At 42.7% G+C, this 19,511-nt stretch overlaps 1 protein-coding gene across 14 annotated transcripts in view; it reads right to left on the minus strand.

The window, feature by feature from the left end:
• FHOD3 (formin homology 2 domain containing 3) overlaps nt 1–19,511 on the minus strand; it is a 316,929-nt gene that overhangs the window by 104,063 nt on the left and 193,355 nt on the right. For all 14 annotated transcript variants that reach the window (XM_080976479.1, XM_080976478.1, XM_080976473.1 and 11 more), the window contains exons 6-7: nt 18,028–18,122; nt 7,695–7,806 (exon numbers count right to left, since the gene is read on the minus strand). In XM_080976479.1, coding sequence (XP_080832605.1) covers nt 7,695–7,806; nt 18,028–18,122 — 207 coding nt within the window. The remainder of the gene's footprint in view (nt 1–7,694; nt 7,807–18,027; nt 18,123–19,511) is intronic.

Here is a 19,511-nt window from a genome sequence, read left to right on the forward strand (position 1 = left end):
AAGAAGAAGAAGAAGAAGAAGAAGAAGAGTTTGGATTTGATATCCCACTTTATCACTACCCTTTATCTCCTTTCCCTTCCTCCCCCACAACAAACACTCTGTGAGGTGAGTGGGGCTGAGAGATTTCAGAGAAGTGTGACTAGCCCAAGGTCACCCAGCAGCTGCATGTGGAGGAGCGGAGATGCGAACCCCGTTCACCAGATTATGAGTCCACTGCTCTTAACCACTACACCACACTAGATGAGGTGTACAAGGAGACATCCAACCATCTTACGGACTCCACTCCAAAAAGCTCACCCCTCAACAACCAGCAAAGTCAAGTGAATACCCAGACCATACATACAGACATGACTCCCCATCCACCCCAACATAGATCCCACTCCATTTGAACTGCAGGGCCAGCAGTACCAGGGACTGGTAGTATGAGCTGCATAAAATGGGATGGTGAGCAACATTGATGCACTTGATCATGAATTAGAGACATTTCAGTGTGGGTTTGATTTCTATGGGGGTGGGGTTTAAATGTGCCAGGCTTATGGGTTCACACCATCATGTGTGTATGTGAAGCTGGGTTTAACACTCACAACAAGACTTTGATCAAACACAGCAGTGGACTAAGTTCATAAACTCAGCTATGAGTCATCAAACACTATTATAGAATGCAGAATCAACTCATGCGCATAAATATGTGAACTAACACTCCTCCACCAGCTATATAAAAAGGCCACCTGGAATGGGGTTACATTTCCAGATCAACCCCCTTCAAAAGCTGTTGGGATTTATCCATTCTCATCTTGATCTTGGGACTGTGTATCTTTTCTGCAATGATTGATCTTGCAAGCTAATCAGAGCTAAAAAATAAAAGAAAAGGGAAAGCTGGGAAACCTACTTTTTCTTCTCCATTCCTAAATCTTCGGAGGAATAGCCCACATTTTTAAACTACCCTACGGCCTCGTCACTGCACGACCTTCTTGATTGTGAGTCTTTCCTAACTTTTCAGTAAATCAGAATGGAAGTCTTTAAAACGCAGAAATGAAATGGGCAGCAATGAAATAAGGAATAAGAAATGTACTGCTTCCCCCTACTGGATTCCTCTGCTACAGACCATACTGCAGACCTCATTCCACTTTTTATCAGCTTTAATTGTTTCAACATATTTGTTTTCTTAGCCTCATCAGGCCAGTATATGGTATAGCACCATATGGTTTAGAAAATGAATCTCCCTAACATATATTGCTATTTCTATTTTTTGTTATTTCTTCATGGCCTATTATTTAAAATAAATCCCCGCCGCCCCCCACTTTAATGAAAGAATTCATCCTTAGTGGGGGGTTAGATTTTCAGTGACTTTTAATAATTTTCAGGGTGCTGCTGTTTGCTTTGAATACAAGTATGAATGGCCCCCTCCCACAAACCAAACAAATGCATTCTTGAGGGGAGAATAAGACTACAACAAGGTAGCCATCTTTGCCCCCCATGAATGCCACTGCTCAATGCTTTATCATTCCTGTCCCTGAACTGTGGCTAGGATGATAGCGCAGCTGAGCCTTATGCAGCAGTAGGGATTTTTATTTTGGTGTAAATGGTAAAGCGTGTTCTTCTTCATGGAGAGCACGGGTTGCGGTGGGGTTAACCAGACACCCCCTGTTGCTGGGCAAGTTGGTTGGTTGGCCCAAAGTGTGATTGGACTCCTCAGGTTGCTTGGGAGAGTTTGATGTTGCCAAGTTTGATGGACAGCCTGGGTTGAATATATGCTCTGCGGGCAGCATTGAGTGTCCTCTTTCGCTGCGCGCACCCGCCCACCCTCCCTAATTTTAGGGTGTTTGTTGCGTTTGACCTTGCTATGCCTGTCATGGGGTCGTCTGCCTTGGGGCAGGGGCCTGGTAGGAATTTTGTCCATCTGGCTGATTGGCTGGTGCCATTTGGTTTTTGCCTACTGCGTAGCAAATCGTCACAACTTGTAAGGTTGAGGTTAGGCATTGGTTTTATAAAAATATTGGTTGGTGGAGGGGTATAGATTGGGTGAGCCTGCCCTCCAATGCTGTTGCTGCAAGGGTATTACATTAAAGGAATCCAGGGGCTCACCATGCTTTTGTCTGCACCTCTGTCAAGGGGCTAGGGCCACACAAGAGCCCCTGGGAGCATTTGGGGAGAGGTGAGGGTCTGGTACCCAGCTCCATCTACTCCCCATATAATGTTTTCCCTTACTGACTTTGCAGGCTTGCGGATGTAAGTTCTGTCCCTGGGCGGGGACAGATAGTCGTAACCAATGCCTAAGCAACCACTCACACTGTTTGTATTTTAATAAAGTTGTGGCCAAAGTTATGCCAAAAACCTTAAACAAAAATTATGGTGTGAAGTGTGAATTTATTTAGGGGTGGTTTGGGGACCTCGACATGCAATAAAAAGAAACAAGGAAGGAAAAGCCCCTCGCCACTTTCTGCTGAAAGGTAAGACCCCACCCTCCCACCAATTTTTTTTTGAGCTTGCCCACTGGGACTTAACTCCACTGCTCTCCTAAGACTAAAGTGCAGAATTTGCTTCTGAAACATCTAGAACCTGAGGGAGCTGAGAAAACAACAATATGGCATTCAGCAAAAACCCCCAACTGCCCAGTGAGTTCAGTTATTATGAGGTGTCAGAGGCCGAGAGAGAAACTGACATGGCAGGAGGAAGGGACAATGCCCTCCAGGGGGGAAAGCCCTCACATGTAATGGAGGCGAATACTGAAACTGATGGGTACACTGGCAAGTGAAAGAACGTGCTCTGAGTGTCTGGCCTAGAGACTAACATCTAGAAGCCCCAAGGCATTTCGGAGAGCTGTGGTGTAAGGATAAAATGGTACAGATCTACCAAGATATGCTGTAATGTCAGAAAGATGCAAGCAATTCAAGCCAATCACAATCATGTCACAGGGGGCAGGATTGCAAGCAGATGGAGCTTCCCCTTCCATATCACTGCCAAACCACTGTCAGGGGAAATATTTGGAGGCAAGTACAACGATCCAAGCTATGGAATGACTGAAGCAAGTGCAACTCCAAGCCAGTAACCAAAGAAGCAGTGGATAAGGCCATCGGCCATCTGAAGGAGTAGTCACAATGAAGAAAGAATGAAAGAAAGGACGAGAAGTCTTTTTACATTGGTAAAGTTAAAGGTAAAGGACTCCTGATAGTTAAGTCCAGTTGTGAACAACTCTGGGGTTGCGGCACTCATCTTGCTTTACTGGCCGAGGGAGCCGACGTTTGTCCACAGATAGATTTTCCAGGTCATGTGGCCAGCATGACTAAGCAGCATCTGGTGAAACCAGAGCAGCGCACGGAAACACCGTTTACCTTCCCGCCGGAGTGGTACCTATTTATCTACTTGCACTCTGACGTGCTTTCGAACTGCTAGGTTGTCAGGAGCTGGGACTGAACAATGGGACCTCACCCCGTCACAGGGATTCGAACCGCTGACCTTCCAATCGGCAAGCCCAAGGCTCAGTGGTTTACACCACAGCGCCACCTGCGTCCCGTGGGTTGCTAGCACCCCCCCCAAATAAATACCTCCTGGTGTTTGCTTTTCTTGCGTTTCTCCCTTCCCACTAGTCTCTCCCCTCCACATTCGAAAGCTAGATTGTAAGATCCTCAGCATGCGAATGTTCTTCATGTGCTGCTGGCATAATATAAATGGTACACTACAATAACCACTAAACGACATGTTCTGAAGTAGTGTGGTCAGACCACACCTAGAGTAATGTGTCCAGGTCTGGGTACCAAAATTTAAGAAGGGTATTGTCAAGCTGGAATGTGTGCAGAGGAGGGCAACCAACTTGAGCCAGGGCCTGGAATCTAAGTCTTATCAGGAACGGTTAAGGGAGTTGTGTATGTTCAGCCTCGTAAAGAGGAAGCTGAGAGGAAATATGATTTGTTGTTGTTGTTGTTTAGTCGTTTAGTCATGTCCGACTCTTCGTGACCCCATGGACCAGAGCACGCCAGGCACTCCTGTCTTCCACTGCCTCCCGCAGTTTGGTCAGACTCATGTCTGTAGCTTCGACAACACTATCCAACCATCTCGCCCTCTGTTGTCCCCTTCTCCTTGTGCCCTCAATCTTTCCCAACATCAGGGTCTTCTGCTTCTGTTAGGTCCTTACCACTTTTGTCCTTTATTATGGTAATCTTTGTATGAAATGTTCCTTTCATATCTCCAATTTTCTTGAACAGATCTCTGGTTCTTCCCATTTTGTTGTTTTCCTCTATTTCTTTGCATTGCTCGTTTAAGGAGGCCTTCTTGTCTCTCCTTGCTAATTTTTGGAAATCTGCATACAATATGATAGCCATCTTCAAATGTCTAAAGGGCTGTCAGGTGGAGGATGGAGGAAGGTTGTTTTTTCCTGTTCTGGAAGGTAGGATCCATACCAATGAATTCAAGTTATAAGAAAGGAGATTCCAACTAAATAGCAGGAAGAACTTTCTGACAGGAAGAGCTGTTCAATGGTGGAATGGACTTCCTCTGAAGGTGGTGGATTCTACTTCCTTGTGTGGTTTTAAGAAGAGGGTTGACTGCCATGTGTCATATTTGATCTGGTTGTGATTCCTGCCTTGCAGGGGGCTGGACTGGTCTCATCCCACTCTACAATTCTATGATTCTATAGCTCATTAGCATGAAAAATATTTTAGTGCTCAGAAGCTACAAAACTATTATGATAGGTAAGTGGTTGTTCTCATTTGGAAAGGCAGACAGTAGAAGATTTAAGTTTATAATACTGAGGTGCTTGTCCTGCAAGAAGAGCACTCTGTATTGTGGGGGGGAAATGCAGAAGAGAGACAATAATGTACATGTTATAGGCTGAACTCTTGCTTGCCTCTTAACACATTCCTCCAAAACTGCAGGGAGCATTTGTAAGCCGGATGTTCCTACAGAGTTTTCAATTCCATTTGGATGTACTGCAGTGTGGAAGCAACACAGCTGTACTAGGAAAACCGGGGCTGAATTATTAGGAGTGGCCCCGCTTTTGCCAATCATGTGCACTGCACATGTTAAAAGATTATAACTCACCGAACAAAATGTCCATTAAAGCACCAGGTGTCCACAAAAGCAGGCCTGCACTTGATCAACTGGTTCTGAGAATGATCAAAGGATTCCCGAGTAAGATAGCTAAAGCCAGCAGGCTTTCAGAGCACCTTTGAATGAATGGAAGCTTTTCTGCAACTCCCATTCATTTCAATTGGGCTCAAGCTAGAAAGATTAAACTATACACGCATAACTACACATGGGTGTTAAATAGAAACTGTGAACACCTCATTAAGTCAGTTATGCTTCCTTTGGCCACTCCACTGTGCTAATTCTAGAGCTAAGAGATGTCAATGAACATCTAGAACTTTCTGAACCCCTCCTTTGGGCTGTGCATAACCATGGTGACCAATGGAGGAATGGGGAATTGGGTTCAATTCTGGAGAGGAAGCCTGAGAGATGGCTGCCATATCCAAGGAAGGCAGTGATGAAATACAACAATCATACAGATCTCTTTCTAGTGATGTAAAAATTGGGGTTTGGCCTTTGCTGCCCAACTCCCCATGGGACTCTGAGTCCCCTAAGTCCATGATCGGTCAGAGAAGAATGGATGGAGGCAGGATCCAGTGGAAAGCAAGGCAGGTACTTATTTTTCTGCTGCAACAGAGTTCTCTCCCCTCCTTCCAAGGAGAGAGAGAGCCTAAAACAAAGGGTGCAAGAACCTTTAAAGACTTTTGACATTGTCCAACACCCTTAGCTAAAGACCACCCTAAAATCATCATACATACATGTTAGGAGGCGGTCTATAGCAGAAATCCTGTCTGCCAGGATACCTGATAATGGTTACCTGGGCAGCCTGGCCATTCTTTGGTGATGGTTAATACTTTGGTTTCTGAATCCAGGTCACAGGCTCACCCTATTCCTACACAAATATGCCCTTAAGACAGGATTTGTAAGCAAAAATACAATGGGAAGGCTTTCCCCTTTTGCCTCCCTTACTGCAGAGGAATATTTGAGGTCATTGGGAGAGTCAAAATGTCTTCAGGATTGCTCTTCCGTACTATTTCAGACACATTTAGATATGTGTGCATTTATGAACATTTATTCTATATTTGAGACCTTAGAATTCTTACAACACTAGGTCCTGTATGTGGCGTAAATGCACATTAAATCCTTCATGAGGGTCAATCAGAGGGCAAGCCTGGTGTCAGCAGCCATAATTCCACCTCCAAACTCCTTCATAGGCTAAACACTGGCATGAGGCCAATAGTCAACAAGTACCGTAAGAGGAAATCGAAAAGAACTTTGAAGAGAGAATTCAAGAGGGCATGAAACCATTAAGATGAAAATGCACGGGCATAAAATTCACAGTGGGCATGGCTGGCTGACTCTGACCAATGGATGCCTGCCCTACCCTCATGAAGGAGCTCACTGCCCAGATGGCCTAGTCAGGTGCATCTCGGCTGAGGCAGCACACCATGACTCCTCAAGATAAACTGCAAAGGCCTTGGTGACAGGTTTTACAGCCCTCTGGCCAGTAGCTCTCACTGCATCCCCACTGCCATGGGGAGCGCCACCCTCTCCACAACACTGAAATGATGTGCATCACACGACACTAACTGCTTCTCTGTTTGAGGATTGCCTGAAACCTCGCCTACCAATCAGGAAAACACTAAAATGGAGAAAAATGAGAATACCCTACTAATCAGAATTTAAGGACAGGAGAACATGTCCCTCGTAGATTAAGTTTTGTTGTCATATTCTGCATCTATAACAATGGGGCTTTTACCTACAAAACACAGGAGGAGTGCGGGACCCATCACCGTTCAACTCGGACACTGAGGTCCAGCTCCGAGGGCCTTCTGGCGGTTCCCTCACTGCAAGAAAAGTTACAGGGAACCAGGCAGAGGGCCTTCTCGGCAGTGGTGCCCGCCCTGTGGAACGCCCTCCCATCAGATGTCAAAGAGATAAACAACCATCTGACTTTTAGAAGACATCTGAAGGCAGCCCTGTTTAGGTAAGTTTTTAATGACTGGTGTTTTAAATGTATTTTTAATCTTTTGTTGGAGGCCGCCCAGAGTGGCTGGGGAAACCTAGTCAGATGGGCTGTGTATAAATCAATCAATCAATCAATCAATCAATCAATCAATATCATTTCCCAGACACTATTAGCCATGCATTTTGTAGGCAAATTTCCAATTCCTACACATGCACACATGTCTGTGGCATCAGTGGCATAGCGTGGGTTGACAGCACCCAGGGCAAGGCAAGTATTGCACCGCCTAACCCATTGTTCCTGTCAGGGCTGGGTGGCACTGAGGCTGATGGGGAAGGGTCTTCCCAGCATGGAGAGGAAAGCTTGGGCGATAACAGCGGAGGCTGTTTATTTTTTTATTATTATTAATTTAATGAAATTTTCACATTGCTTGGTTGTTTTAAAAAAACCTAAAAGTGGTTTATTTTTCTTTTGAAATTTTGCAGCTCCCCAAAATTTTGCACCCTGGTTAGCAACCCCTCTGACCCACCCCCCAAGCTATGCCATGGTGTGGCCTACAAGCGTTTTGTTTTCTACTTGAATTCTGCTCCTGAGAACATGAAAGAGAGTATGATTTGCTTTTGTAGGGTTGTTTTGTGGTAGCAAAACCACAAACCATTTCATTATTTCCTTTGAAGCGCAACTACAGGCAGCTACTCTAACTCACCTCTCTTGTCATCCACTATGGACACTGCTTGGATCAGAAGTGGTGCATTGGATTCTGTATACTCCACAAAAACAAGGAGCAACTTCAGTGCTGTCTTCACAACCAGACGAAACTGCAAGAGGAAAGAGAGGAGAGCTTGTCACTCATCAGGCTGACATTGGAAGACATGCTGCTTTCTTTTTTTTTTCATGTAAATATTTATTGATTTTTGAGAAAAAAGAAAAAGTAAAAAGAAAAGAAAAACAACATCAACACAAAACACAAAAACCAAGAAAAAGAAAAAAAAAAATATATACATTACTAAAATTTTCACCAAAAACTATACATTATCATCTCTTTCTGGACTTCCTTCAGCTTGTCCGTTAATCTTTCATAGTAATAATTAAAGTTACGCATTTCTTTGCTTGTATTGTCATTGGACATCTTTTCCCCTTCTATTTACTTTAAACAATAACTCTTAAACATTCACAGTGCTTCTCTGAATCCCATTAGCGTTGTTTGTCCCTCACTAATGCGTTCCAGATAATCCACATATTTTCCCCAATCCTTAATGAACTTTTGGTCTCTTAAATGTCTGATCTTCCCTGTTAATCTATCCAGTTCCGCGTAGTCTAATAACTTTAATCTCCACTCCTCTATCATTGGGATTTCCTGCTTTTTCCACTTCTGAGCAAATATAACCCTTGCTGCGGTAGCAGCATAGTATACAAATTTACAATCTTTCTTTTTTATTTCATTCCCTAATATCCCTAATAGAAAGATTTCAGGTTTTTTTGTGAACGTATACTTCAATACCTTCTTTAGTTCGACATATATTTTTTCCCAAAATTCTCTCACTTTCCCGCACTCCCACCATATATGGTAAAAGGAGCCCTCCTTTTCTTTACACTTCCAACATCTACTGGATACCTTATACATTTTCGATAATTTCACAGGTGTTATGTACCACCTGTAGAACATCTTCATGACATTTTCCTTTACCGTTACACACGCAGTAAAATTTAGACCATCTTTCCATAATTTCTCCCAGTCTTCAAATTGTATGTTATGGCCCATATCTTTAGCCCAACGAGTCATTACTACTTTGACCTCCTCATCCCCTAAGTTCCAATCTAACAATATCCTGTACATTTTGGATATTATTTTCACATCATTGTTTAGGATCTCCTTCTGAAATTTTGAATCTTGATATTCCAATTAGACTACTTAAACGAAGAGATTGTTATAAATCACTAGCACAGACACTAAAAAAGAATAAAATCGAATTCAGATGGGAGTTTCCTGAAGGAATTTCATTCGCTTATAGAGGCAAGAGACATAGACTATCTAACTTAGAAGAAACTGGTAAATTTTTAAGGAAATATAAAGAGCTGAGATCAGAGGAGAATGGAGTAAAGGGAGCAGAGGGAGGACCACCAAGAGATTCAAAATTAGAGGAAGGAGAGGAGTCGAGTGGAAGTAGATCAGAAGAAGAGGAAGAAAGGGAAGAAGAAGAACCAGCAAATTTAAAAGGATAAATAAATCGTAGGTGGATGTCAGGTACTATGGGGTTAAAAATTTGGACTTGGAATATTAATGGAATGAATGAGAAAAAAAAGAGGAATAAAATTGAACAATTTCTGAAAAAGAAAAATTTGGATATCATCTGTCTTCAAGAAACGCATGTGGCCAAAAGACATAAAAAAGTGTTAATTAATAAAAGATTAGGAAATGAATTTGAATCCTCAGATAAGGAAAAGAAAAGGGGAGTGGTGGTGTATGTTAAAAAAAAGATTGAAGCAAAACAAATCTTTAAAGATGAAGAGGGGAGGATGGTGGCGATTCAGATTAATTGGCAAGGTGAAAACATAGTCGTGATCGGGGTTTATGCACCAAATGGTAACAAGACAGACTTTTTTAAAAATCTAGAAGAGAAACTGTTAGATTGCATGGATCAAAAAATTATCTTAATGGGTGACATGAATGGCGTGGTCTCTTTAGAGGCGGATAGATTGAGGGAAGGAACAAGTAAAGAAGGGAAATTACCAAAATCCTTCTTCTCAATGACAAAAAGCTGTAACTTGATAGATATCTGGCGCCTCAGACACCCTATGGATAAACAGTTCACCTTCCACTCTGGGCCACACCAATCGCTGTCACGGATAGACCAGGTTTGGATTTCGAGTGAATTGTGCCCAAGAGTTAAACAAATAGAAATAAGACCGAAAGTAATATCTGACCATAGTCCGATAGAACTGGAACTGGAGAGTTTTGAAAGAAGAACTTTTAGATGGAGACTAAAGGATTACCTCTTAGATGACCAGAAGATTGTAGAAAATGCAAAAAAAAAGCTAACAGATTACTTTACGGATAACTGTGACAAGGGCACAAAGATTAATGTGGTATGGGACGCAAGCAAGGCAGTGATAAGAGGATTTTTCATTCAACAAAATGCGATTAAAAATAAGAACAGAGAGAGGGGTAAAGAAGAAATCCTAAAGCAGATAATGGATAATGAAGAAAAATTAATCCAGAAACCTAATTGTCAGAAAATAATAGAAAACATCAAAATCTTACAAGCCCAATTTGCCACAATAATAAATAGAGAGGTAGAGTGGAACATAAAAAAATTAAGACAAAACAATTTTGAATTTTCAAATAAACAAGGCAAATGGCTTGCATGGCAAATTAAAAAGAGGAAAGAACAAGGCGTAATAAATAGAATTATAGCAGAGGAAGAAGAAATAACTGATCCAAAAGGAATCCGGAAAGAGTTTCTGGATTATTATAGAGGCCTTTACAAAAATAAGGAGAGAAATAATTTAAGGAGAATAGATAGATTTTTGAAAGATAAAAGGGTGCAAAAAATTCCAGCAGACAAGAAACAACGATTGAATATGCCAATTGAAATAGAGGAGATAGAGGAAACAATTAAAGACTTAAAGAGGGGAAAGGCTCCGGGGCCTGACGGATTCACGGCGGGCTATTATAAAGAGATGAAATCAATTTTGGTGAATCCCCTGAAAGAGACTATGAATAATATCTTAAGTAAAGGAGAAATTCCGGAGACCTGGAAAGAGGCATTTATCACGTTCATCCCTAAACAAGATGCAGATTTAACTCAGGTGAAAAATTACAGGCCAATCTCGCTGCTAAATACGGACTATAAAATCTTTGCAGGAATTCTTGCGAGAAGACTGAAGTGTCTATTATCAGAGATTATCCACAAAGATCAGGCCGGCTTCCTTCCAGGCAGGCACATGAAGGACAACATAAGAAATATAGTCAATATGTTAGAATATCTATCTGTCAGGATTGACAAACAAGTTATAATGATGTTTGTGGATGCAGAGAAAGCATTCGACAACGTGATATGGGACTTCATGTTGAAAAACTTGGAACATATGGAAGTAGGCAAAGATTTTTATAATGGAGTTAAAGCAATATATACAGAGCAGAAGGCCAAATTGATTATAAATAACATTGTGACAGAAGAAATAAAGGTACAGAAAGGAACAAGACAGGGATGCCCACTCTCCCCGCTACTATTTATAATGGTATTAGAAATCCTTCTAAATTCAATCAGGCAAAATGGAAAAATAAAAGGAGTGGAAGTTGGACAAAATGTGTATAAGACCAAAGCCTTTGCGGATGACTTAGTAATAATGACGGAAGACCCAACAATTACAATGGCAGAAATTCTAAAAGAAATAGACCAGTTTGGGGAAGTGGCAGGTTTCAGATTAAATAAGAGGAAAACGAAAATGATAGTTAAAAATATGGACCAAAGCATAATAGAAACAATTCAACACCAGTCGCAGATAGGGGTGGTTAAAAAAGTGAAATATCTTGGAATCTGGTTAACACCTAAAAACATAGACTTATTTAAAAACAACTATGAACCGATGTGGAGAGAAATAAGAAAGGACCTGGAAATGTGGGGAAGACTGAAATTGTCGTTCTGGGGAAGGATCAACACTATCAAGATGAATGTATTACCAAGATTATTGTTCTTATTCCAGACCATTCCTATAATTAAGGGGAGCCGAACCTTCAAACAATGGCAAAGGGTTTTATCAAGATTTATCTGGCAGGGCAAAAAGCCTAGGATTCAGTTTAAACTGTTAACAGATATAAAGGAAAGGGGAGGCTTTGCTCTGCCAGATCTTAAGTTATATTATGAGGCATCATGCCTTTGCTGGACAAAAGAGTGGGCAAACTTAGTGAATACGGAGCTGCTCGATTTAGAGGGCTTCGATAATAGGTTCGGCTGGCATGCCTACCTATGGTATGAGAAAAAGAAAGTACATAAGGGGTTTGGAAATCATATTTTTAGAGGTCCACTTATCGAAATATGGGAAAGATATAAAAATCTATTAGAACCCAAGGTCCCACATTGGCTCTCACCTCTTGAAGCGATAAGTGTGAAGAAAACTAACATGAGAAGTAATTGGGCAACATATGGTCAACTATCAATTAAAGAAGATGGGAAATGGAAGCTAAAGCCATATGAGCAGGTTAAGGGTGAGGTGTATGATTGGTTACACTACTTCCAAGTCAATGAAAGGTTCAGAAAAGATATTAAAGAAAGAGGGTATGCAGACACAGACATGCTGCTTTCTTAATGCAATACAAACTGACCCTCTGTTAGAGTCAGCGAACAGAACTGATGTTGCTGTCCTTTCAATCTTTGGTCAACCTGACACCAGCTAAAAATGAGGGGCCAGGATTTTAAAACAAGGACCACTATGGCAGGAAGGAATTCTGTGACCATTCTAAGTTGACTTATTGGAGTCAGATCATTGATTAGCCCAACCCAATCCACAGGTTTACATGAGAGGTAACAGGGATTGAATTCAAAACATAATACATCCGAAACATTGTGCTCCGCCATGAAATTAAAAACCCTCCCCAAATAAAGAAATGAATCTTTCTTGTAATGGCCTAATTCAGACAATTGTTCCAGTCCTTAAAAAAAAAAAAAGGTTTGTAATGCCATTGTAAAGGAGGAAGGTAAAGGTAAAGGTACCCCTGCCCGTACGGGCCAGTCTTGACAGACTCTAGGGTTGTGCGCCCATCTCACTTAAGAGGCCGGGGGCCAGCGCTGTCTGGAGACACTTCCGGGTCACGTGGCCAACGTGACGAAGCTGCTCTGGCGAACCGGCACCAGCGCAGCACACGGAAACGCCGTTTACCTTCCCGCTATAAAGCGGTACCTATTTATCTACTTGCACTTAAGAGTGCTTTTGAACTGCTAGGTGGGCAGGAGCTGGGACCGAAAGACGGGAGCTCACCCCGCCGCGGGGATTCGAACCGCCGACCTTGCGATCAGCAAGTCCTAGGCACTGAGGTTTTACCCACAGCGCCACCCGCGTCCCGTGTAAAGGAGGAAGCCAATCAGTAAATCACACAGTTCAAAGTTGGAGTTAACTTTTTATTAGAGAAACATGATCTTGGCAGCCTTGGCTGTGCTTTAGGCCTAATAAGCACTGCAGCTTATGCCCTGTAGGTCCCACTCAATGAAATTCGTTGCTGAGACTAAAAGTCCCTGCATCTACAAAGCCATTGGTGTTTCCTTCTCTCCAGCGCTTCCTGCAAGCAATTGGAGACTGTGCCTGCGTACCGCTTGTCTTTGCTCTTCCCATTTCAGCCAACTTCTTCACTCCTCTGTGTCCAAACAGTCCAAGATATCCCTGAGCATTTACTAGGACCAAATATACATTTCCCTATTTCCTTCCCACAGAACACCAGCTTCACACCAAGATCCTGGCTTGCATTACCCCAGGGAGATCCCAGTCACATCCAAACCATGGAAATCTGGCTTAGTGCTGATTGAAAAACCAACATTCTGTGAATCGGATATAAAAAGGAAGATCTGCTTCTTTGCACCCAGGATAATTCATGATGAGATGCTGGCTATCCACACTCTTCTTCTAGCCTACCAGTTATTATTATAAAATCTGCCCTTGAATGAGAACCAATTTAGTAGGTTTCATTTCCTCAGAAGGGGTGACCATGTCTGCAACTTGCATCCAAGTCTGGAGAAAAATAAGATACTGTCTGTCTGTCTGTCTGTCTCTTTAAAATATCAAATTCTAAAGGTGCCCTGAACAAAAAATTCTTCAAGTATCTTGCTAAAATCTGACAGGCTTTAATCTACTCCAGAGAGTCTCCTGTGCCTACAGGTTTCACCCACTTCAGTTAAAAGAAAGATTCCTTATTATAGCAAATGAGGGAGGCGGGGACCAGTTTCATTTTCAATAGATATAAACTGGTCCAAAATATTGAGTCAAATTCGAAAGACACAGAATGGCTCAGAAACAGTTTGGGCAGCTTCCAAACGCTACAGCTACAGATGTAGAGAAACCCCCTAGTGTTTATCCTATTTTTCCAACCACACAATAATAACGACAGAAACTTGCTAAAAATATGTAGGCCTTGATATGTTTCATGCTGGGTGAAGTCATCAGCGTTATGTTGCATTAATTTAATACCTACACAAACACAGGAATAAACCTTTTTTAAAAAACCTAAACTCCTGTTAAGAGGGCTTTAAAAATAACTCTGCTGCGCTGGATGTTGGTGTGGGGTTAGAGAGGCTCTCAACTTGCTCTCAATATTCCAAACATACAGATTGCAATGATGATAACAAGAAGGGTATAATGTAAATTTTAGGGACAGTCTCCAAATATTTAAACAAGCTTCCTGTCCAGCTTGCAACAGGAAACCTGGGAGATTTAACTGTCAAATAGAAGATGGAGCAAGCTTGTTTTCTCCTGCTCTGGAGGGTAGGACTCAAACCAATGGATTCAAGAAAGGAGATTCCAACCAAATAACAGGAATATTGTTTCTGAGAGTAAGAGCTGTTTGACAGCGCAGGTTTTCCTCAAGAGGTGGTGGACTCTCCTTTGTTGGAGGTTTTCAAGCGGAGGTTGGGTGGCCATCTGACATGAAAGCCTTTAGCTGAGATTCCTGCATTGCAAGGGGTTGGACTAGATGACCCCCAGGGTCCTTCCCACTCTACAATTCCATGATTCAATTATCTTTTATTTCTCTGCACCACAGCTTTTCAGTGGCACACTGTGCATAACTAAGAACGTGGTTGTGATTTCTCACCTGCTACCATACTTGTCTCTACTGACTTTCTTCTGCAAATACGTTAGTTAGGAGTATGTTGACAACAGCAGAGGATAAACTGGGTCCTCCCTTAAAGAGGGCACATATTGCGCTGAGACCTGGACAACCGACACCCTGTGTTGTGGGTGGTCAGCCACAACACCCGATTGGTAGGTCCCTCGAAGCTGGGTGCAATCTAGCCAATGGGGTGCAGTCCAAACGGTTCAAGGGACGTGGGCCCATGGACGTGACCCAGAGCTTCCTCTTTTGGAACGTGCATTCGGAACACCCGCCCACCTCTCCCTACTCTTAAGGCTTTGCGCTTGACCTCGTTTTGCCATTGTGTGTCGTCTGTAGTTGGGACAGGGACACGGCAGGAATTTTCCCCACTTGGCTGACTGGCTGTTGCCATTTGGGTTTCGCCTGCTGCGCAGCAAATTGTCACAACTTGTAAGGTTGCGGACAGGTTCTGGTTCAGGTGATAGGGATGGGAGAACGCTCTTGCCATCCCTATGTGAAGGGTATTCTGTTAAAGGAATCCAGGGACTCGATGGTTTGGTCAATGCCTGTGAAGGGGTTGTGCCCGTGCCTGAGTCCAGGGGGACATCTGGGTGGTGGACATAGCCTGTTCCCGGCTTTCTGCTTATCCGGGTGTTCACCCTAGGCTGACCTATGCTGGTGCCCTGGGTCAGCGCTACCTGCGACAGGTGCAGGGAGCTAGTTGAGCCAGAGCCTATGCAACCAGTCACTTTCTGTAATCAATAGAGTTGTGGCCTAAATTCTGCCAAAAACCAAAACCAAAATTTGAGTCAAGTGTGAATTTATTTGGGGGCGTGGGTTTCTGGGTCTGAACATGCAAATAAGGGAAACCAAAAATTGCTTAATATAAAAGGTTTAATATTATGCATGCTCATAATGTTCAAGACGTTTCTCATTGATCAAGAGGACTTACAAGATCTGAAGATTTCCTCCCAAAAATAATACTTCATATGTGCATGGAAATTATATTGCATTATGAAGTCTTAAATAAAGCAATTATGAATGCTGAGTAGACCTTTTCAGGGTGAGTGTGTTTAGGTATAAAAACGTGCAGCATCTGTGTCTGTTCATCCCAATATATTTTAGTTGTTCTGCTAGGTGGCGCTATGCGATGGTTTTGCGATGGCAAAAGAGGGAAATTTAAACATCCCAGGATTTCCCTGTACTAAGATTGCTGCTTTGAATGTTCTCACTGGGAAGCATTACCATTCCTTAGCAAGAGCAAACTCAATTAGGGTTGCTGTGGTCTGATCTGTCCTTGCCGTGGTTCAGTTATTTTGGCGCATCAGGACTGGCACATACAGAGGCTATAAAGGTGATAAAAATGGCACCTCAGAGAGTTGAGGCCTTACTTCCTTGTGCGGAAATTATTTCCTTGGCAAGTCGCCCTAATAACATATTTGACAGATGGGGGCATAAAGCATTAGAATAAAACAAAAAGTATATAATAATAAACAGTAATCGTTTCCGGCATCTCTGAGATATGTCTCTTCCTTTTTATTCACTTTACGCCATATGTGTGTGTCTGTGCGCATATGAAAGATTCTTAGTAAGGAAAAAGGCCTGCTCTGAGTTAATACTACTAACGTACTTGTTCCAACTGGCAGCATATATTAAGAGTGTTTGTGGGTGTTTTTATTTTTTTTATTTTTTATTGGAAATTTTATTTACAACATAACATAAACCCCCCCATACACAAATCCACCCTCATTAAACGTGAACATAACATACAATGAGCATAACATACTACAATACAAACAACCAAATAAAAGACTTCCTTTATCCTCTATCTGGCCTCTTTATTTACTTCTTATAAGCTGTTTCCTTTATGAATAATTATTAAGATTCTTCTAATTATAACTTAAATATCCACAAAGTCTCCCGCAGACATTAATCAAAACAAGTCCAGGTATGTATTTTAGGGCACTGTTTTGTGAAGTATTCTCTGCACTTTTCCCATGCTTTTTGAAACTCTTGTCTAGTGTGATCTCTGTTAATCTAGCCAGTTCAATATACTCTAACAGTTTGTCTTGCCATTCCTTTTTTGTTGGCAAAGTTTCTTTTTTTCAGTTTTTAGCAATTAGGATCCTTGCCACTCCTGTGGCATTAGAGGAATATTTTCTGATCTTCTCTTGCTATACCTGTGTCCGTTATCCCTAGTAGAAAAGCTTCTGTATTTTTCATAAAGTTATACTTAAGCATTTTTTTATGCTCGTCATATACTATGTTCCAGAAGCTTTTGATTTTTTTCACAGGTCCACCATACGTGTATAACTGTCCCCTTCATTTTACCACACCTCCAGCACAGATGTGTTTTTGTCTATAAAACATCTTGATTAGATTTTCCCTCAATACTTCACAGGCTGTATGTGGGTTGTTGTTTTTTAATGCCTCCTTAACTACACCAAGAACCATCCTTTTGTTCACTAAAGGGATTTGTACGTTTGGCACTGAGGCAGCGCGTGTAGTTTATTTATTTATTCCGCCACAACTCCCAACAAAGCCAAATATGCGAACCCCCACCCCACCTAAAATCCATACATTCTAAAAACCCTTTAAAACATTCTCTCAAGCAGTGATTTTAAGGTTGCCAAGAACAGTGCTTTTTGGGCTATGAACAGCCTGGGCAAACAGGAATGTTTTTAAATTCCCCCCAAAAGCCAATAATGAGGGAGACAGGAGGGCATTTCACAAACAGAGAGCTGCCACTAAGAAGGCCCCGTCGTGGGCCAATGCCAACCGGGCAGCCCTCAAGGGTGGCATCACCACCAAGGTCTCGCCTGCCAGTCATAGGGACTGAGATGGCTGGTACTGAGGAAGGCACTCTTATAGGTACTTGGGTCCCATTCACGGCTTCATATGCTAGTACTAACATTTCCCCCAGGAACTTCACCGGTAGCCAAGGCAGCACTTTCAAGACCAACAACACATAGTCCCATTGGGATGCCATTCTGTAGTAGGAAGCTAACTCCACAAACACTGCCCTATGGATTATTTTCACGAGCTGAAAAGAGAGAGGAATGTGCCACTATAAATGGAATTAGCATTGCCTTTGCACATGTAGTCCTCTGCTTGTGGCAAGTATCAAACTAGTGGAATTTTTCAGTGATTGGCATGTTCTCCGTGTGTGTATCACAGCTGTCTACAGACACACACGGAAAAATCTTTAAAACTCTTCAATAGATGGGACTCTTCTTACCTTTGACCCAATGAGAGTGTATAGCCACTGGATTGTTTCATTATGATTGATTACTCCATTCATCCCATCTACGTATAGCATAATTTGTCCCAGTGCTAAGGAAATAAAGAAGATAAGGAAAGTTAGCAAAATTCAGTTGAGTGAGAAAAGGCACAAAACATCTTTCTGCTTCCAAATTACAGTAGGTCGCCCTTCTGGATAACCTCAACTAACTCTCCCAGAGGGCACATGGATGCAAATGCAATTGAAATGCAACCTCAGCTGATGTGCTGAATGGATGCATGTGAAGGGGGGCGGGGCTGTATGTGTGGTCTAAACCACTGAGCCTTTTGGGCTTGCCAATCGGAAGGTTGGCAGTTCGAATCCGTGCAATGGGGTGAGCTCCCATTGTTCTGTCCCAGCTCCTGCCAACCTAGCAGTTCGAAAGCACACCAGTGCAAGTAGATAAATAGGTACCGCTGCGGCGGAAAGGTAAATGGTGTTTCCATGTGCCCCGGCACTCGTCACAGTGTCCTGATGCACCAGAAGCAGTTTAGTCATGCTGGCCACATGACTCAGAAAGCTGTCTGTGGACAAATGCCAGCTCCCTCGGCCTGAAGGTGAGATGAGCGCCACAACCCATAGTCAAGTTTGGACTTAACTGTCCATGGGTCTTTTACCTTTTTGTATATGTGAGACTCTTGAGAGTCCCATGGACTGCAAGAAGATCAAGCCTATCCATTCTGAGTGCTCACTGGAAGGATAGATCCTGAAGCTGAGGCTCCAATACTTTGGCCACCTCATGAGAAGAGAAGACTCCCTGGAAAAAACCCTGATGTTGGGAAAGATGGAGGGCACAAGGAGAAGGGGACGACAGAGGACGAGATGGTTGGACAGTGTTTTTGAAGCTACCAGCATGAGTTTGACCAAACTGCGGGAGGCAGTGGAAGACAGGAGTGCCTGGCGTGCTCTGGTCCATGGGGTCACGAAGAGTCGGACATGACTAAACAACAACAACAATAATATGTGAGTGTGTGTGTGAGAGAGACAGAGAGTGAGAGTGATGGAAAAAGACAACGCAGCCTTCTGTGGGCCCATGCTTTCCTGGGGAAGGGAGACCAGGCCACAGTAGAGTGTACTCCTCTCATGTACCCTTCTACGCCACCACTAGATGAAAGACTAAATATTTGCCAGGCTGCCGTTTATCAGCCTCCAAAATTTTCCTGGGGTCTCACCGAAACCTCCTCAGGAAGTTGATGTCAAAAGCGTTTGTTGTGAGAGAGGTAACCCTATTCCCTTTCTCCACAGCATGCATAATTTTATAAACCTTGATTATGTCACCTCAGGCTCACTTTTTCTCTCAACTACCCCCTTCCCCCCAAAATGTCATAACTTTTCATCATACGGGAGTTCTCCATCCCCTTGATCATTCTGACTGCCCTTTTCTGAGCATTTTCCACTGCCACAATGTCTTTCTTGAGGGAAGGAGACCAGAGTTGTACACA

Source organism: Podarcis pityusensis (assembly GCF_964106645.2).
Source record: "Podarcis pityusensis genome assembly, chromosome: 13".
NCBI lineage: Eukaryota > Metazoa > Chordata > Lepidosauria > Squamata > Lacertidae > Podarcis > Podarcis pityusensis.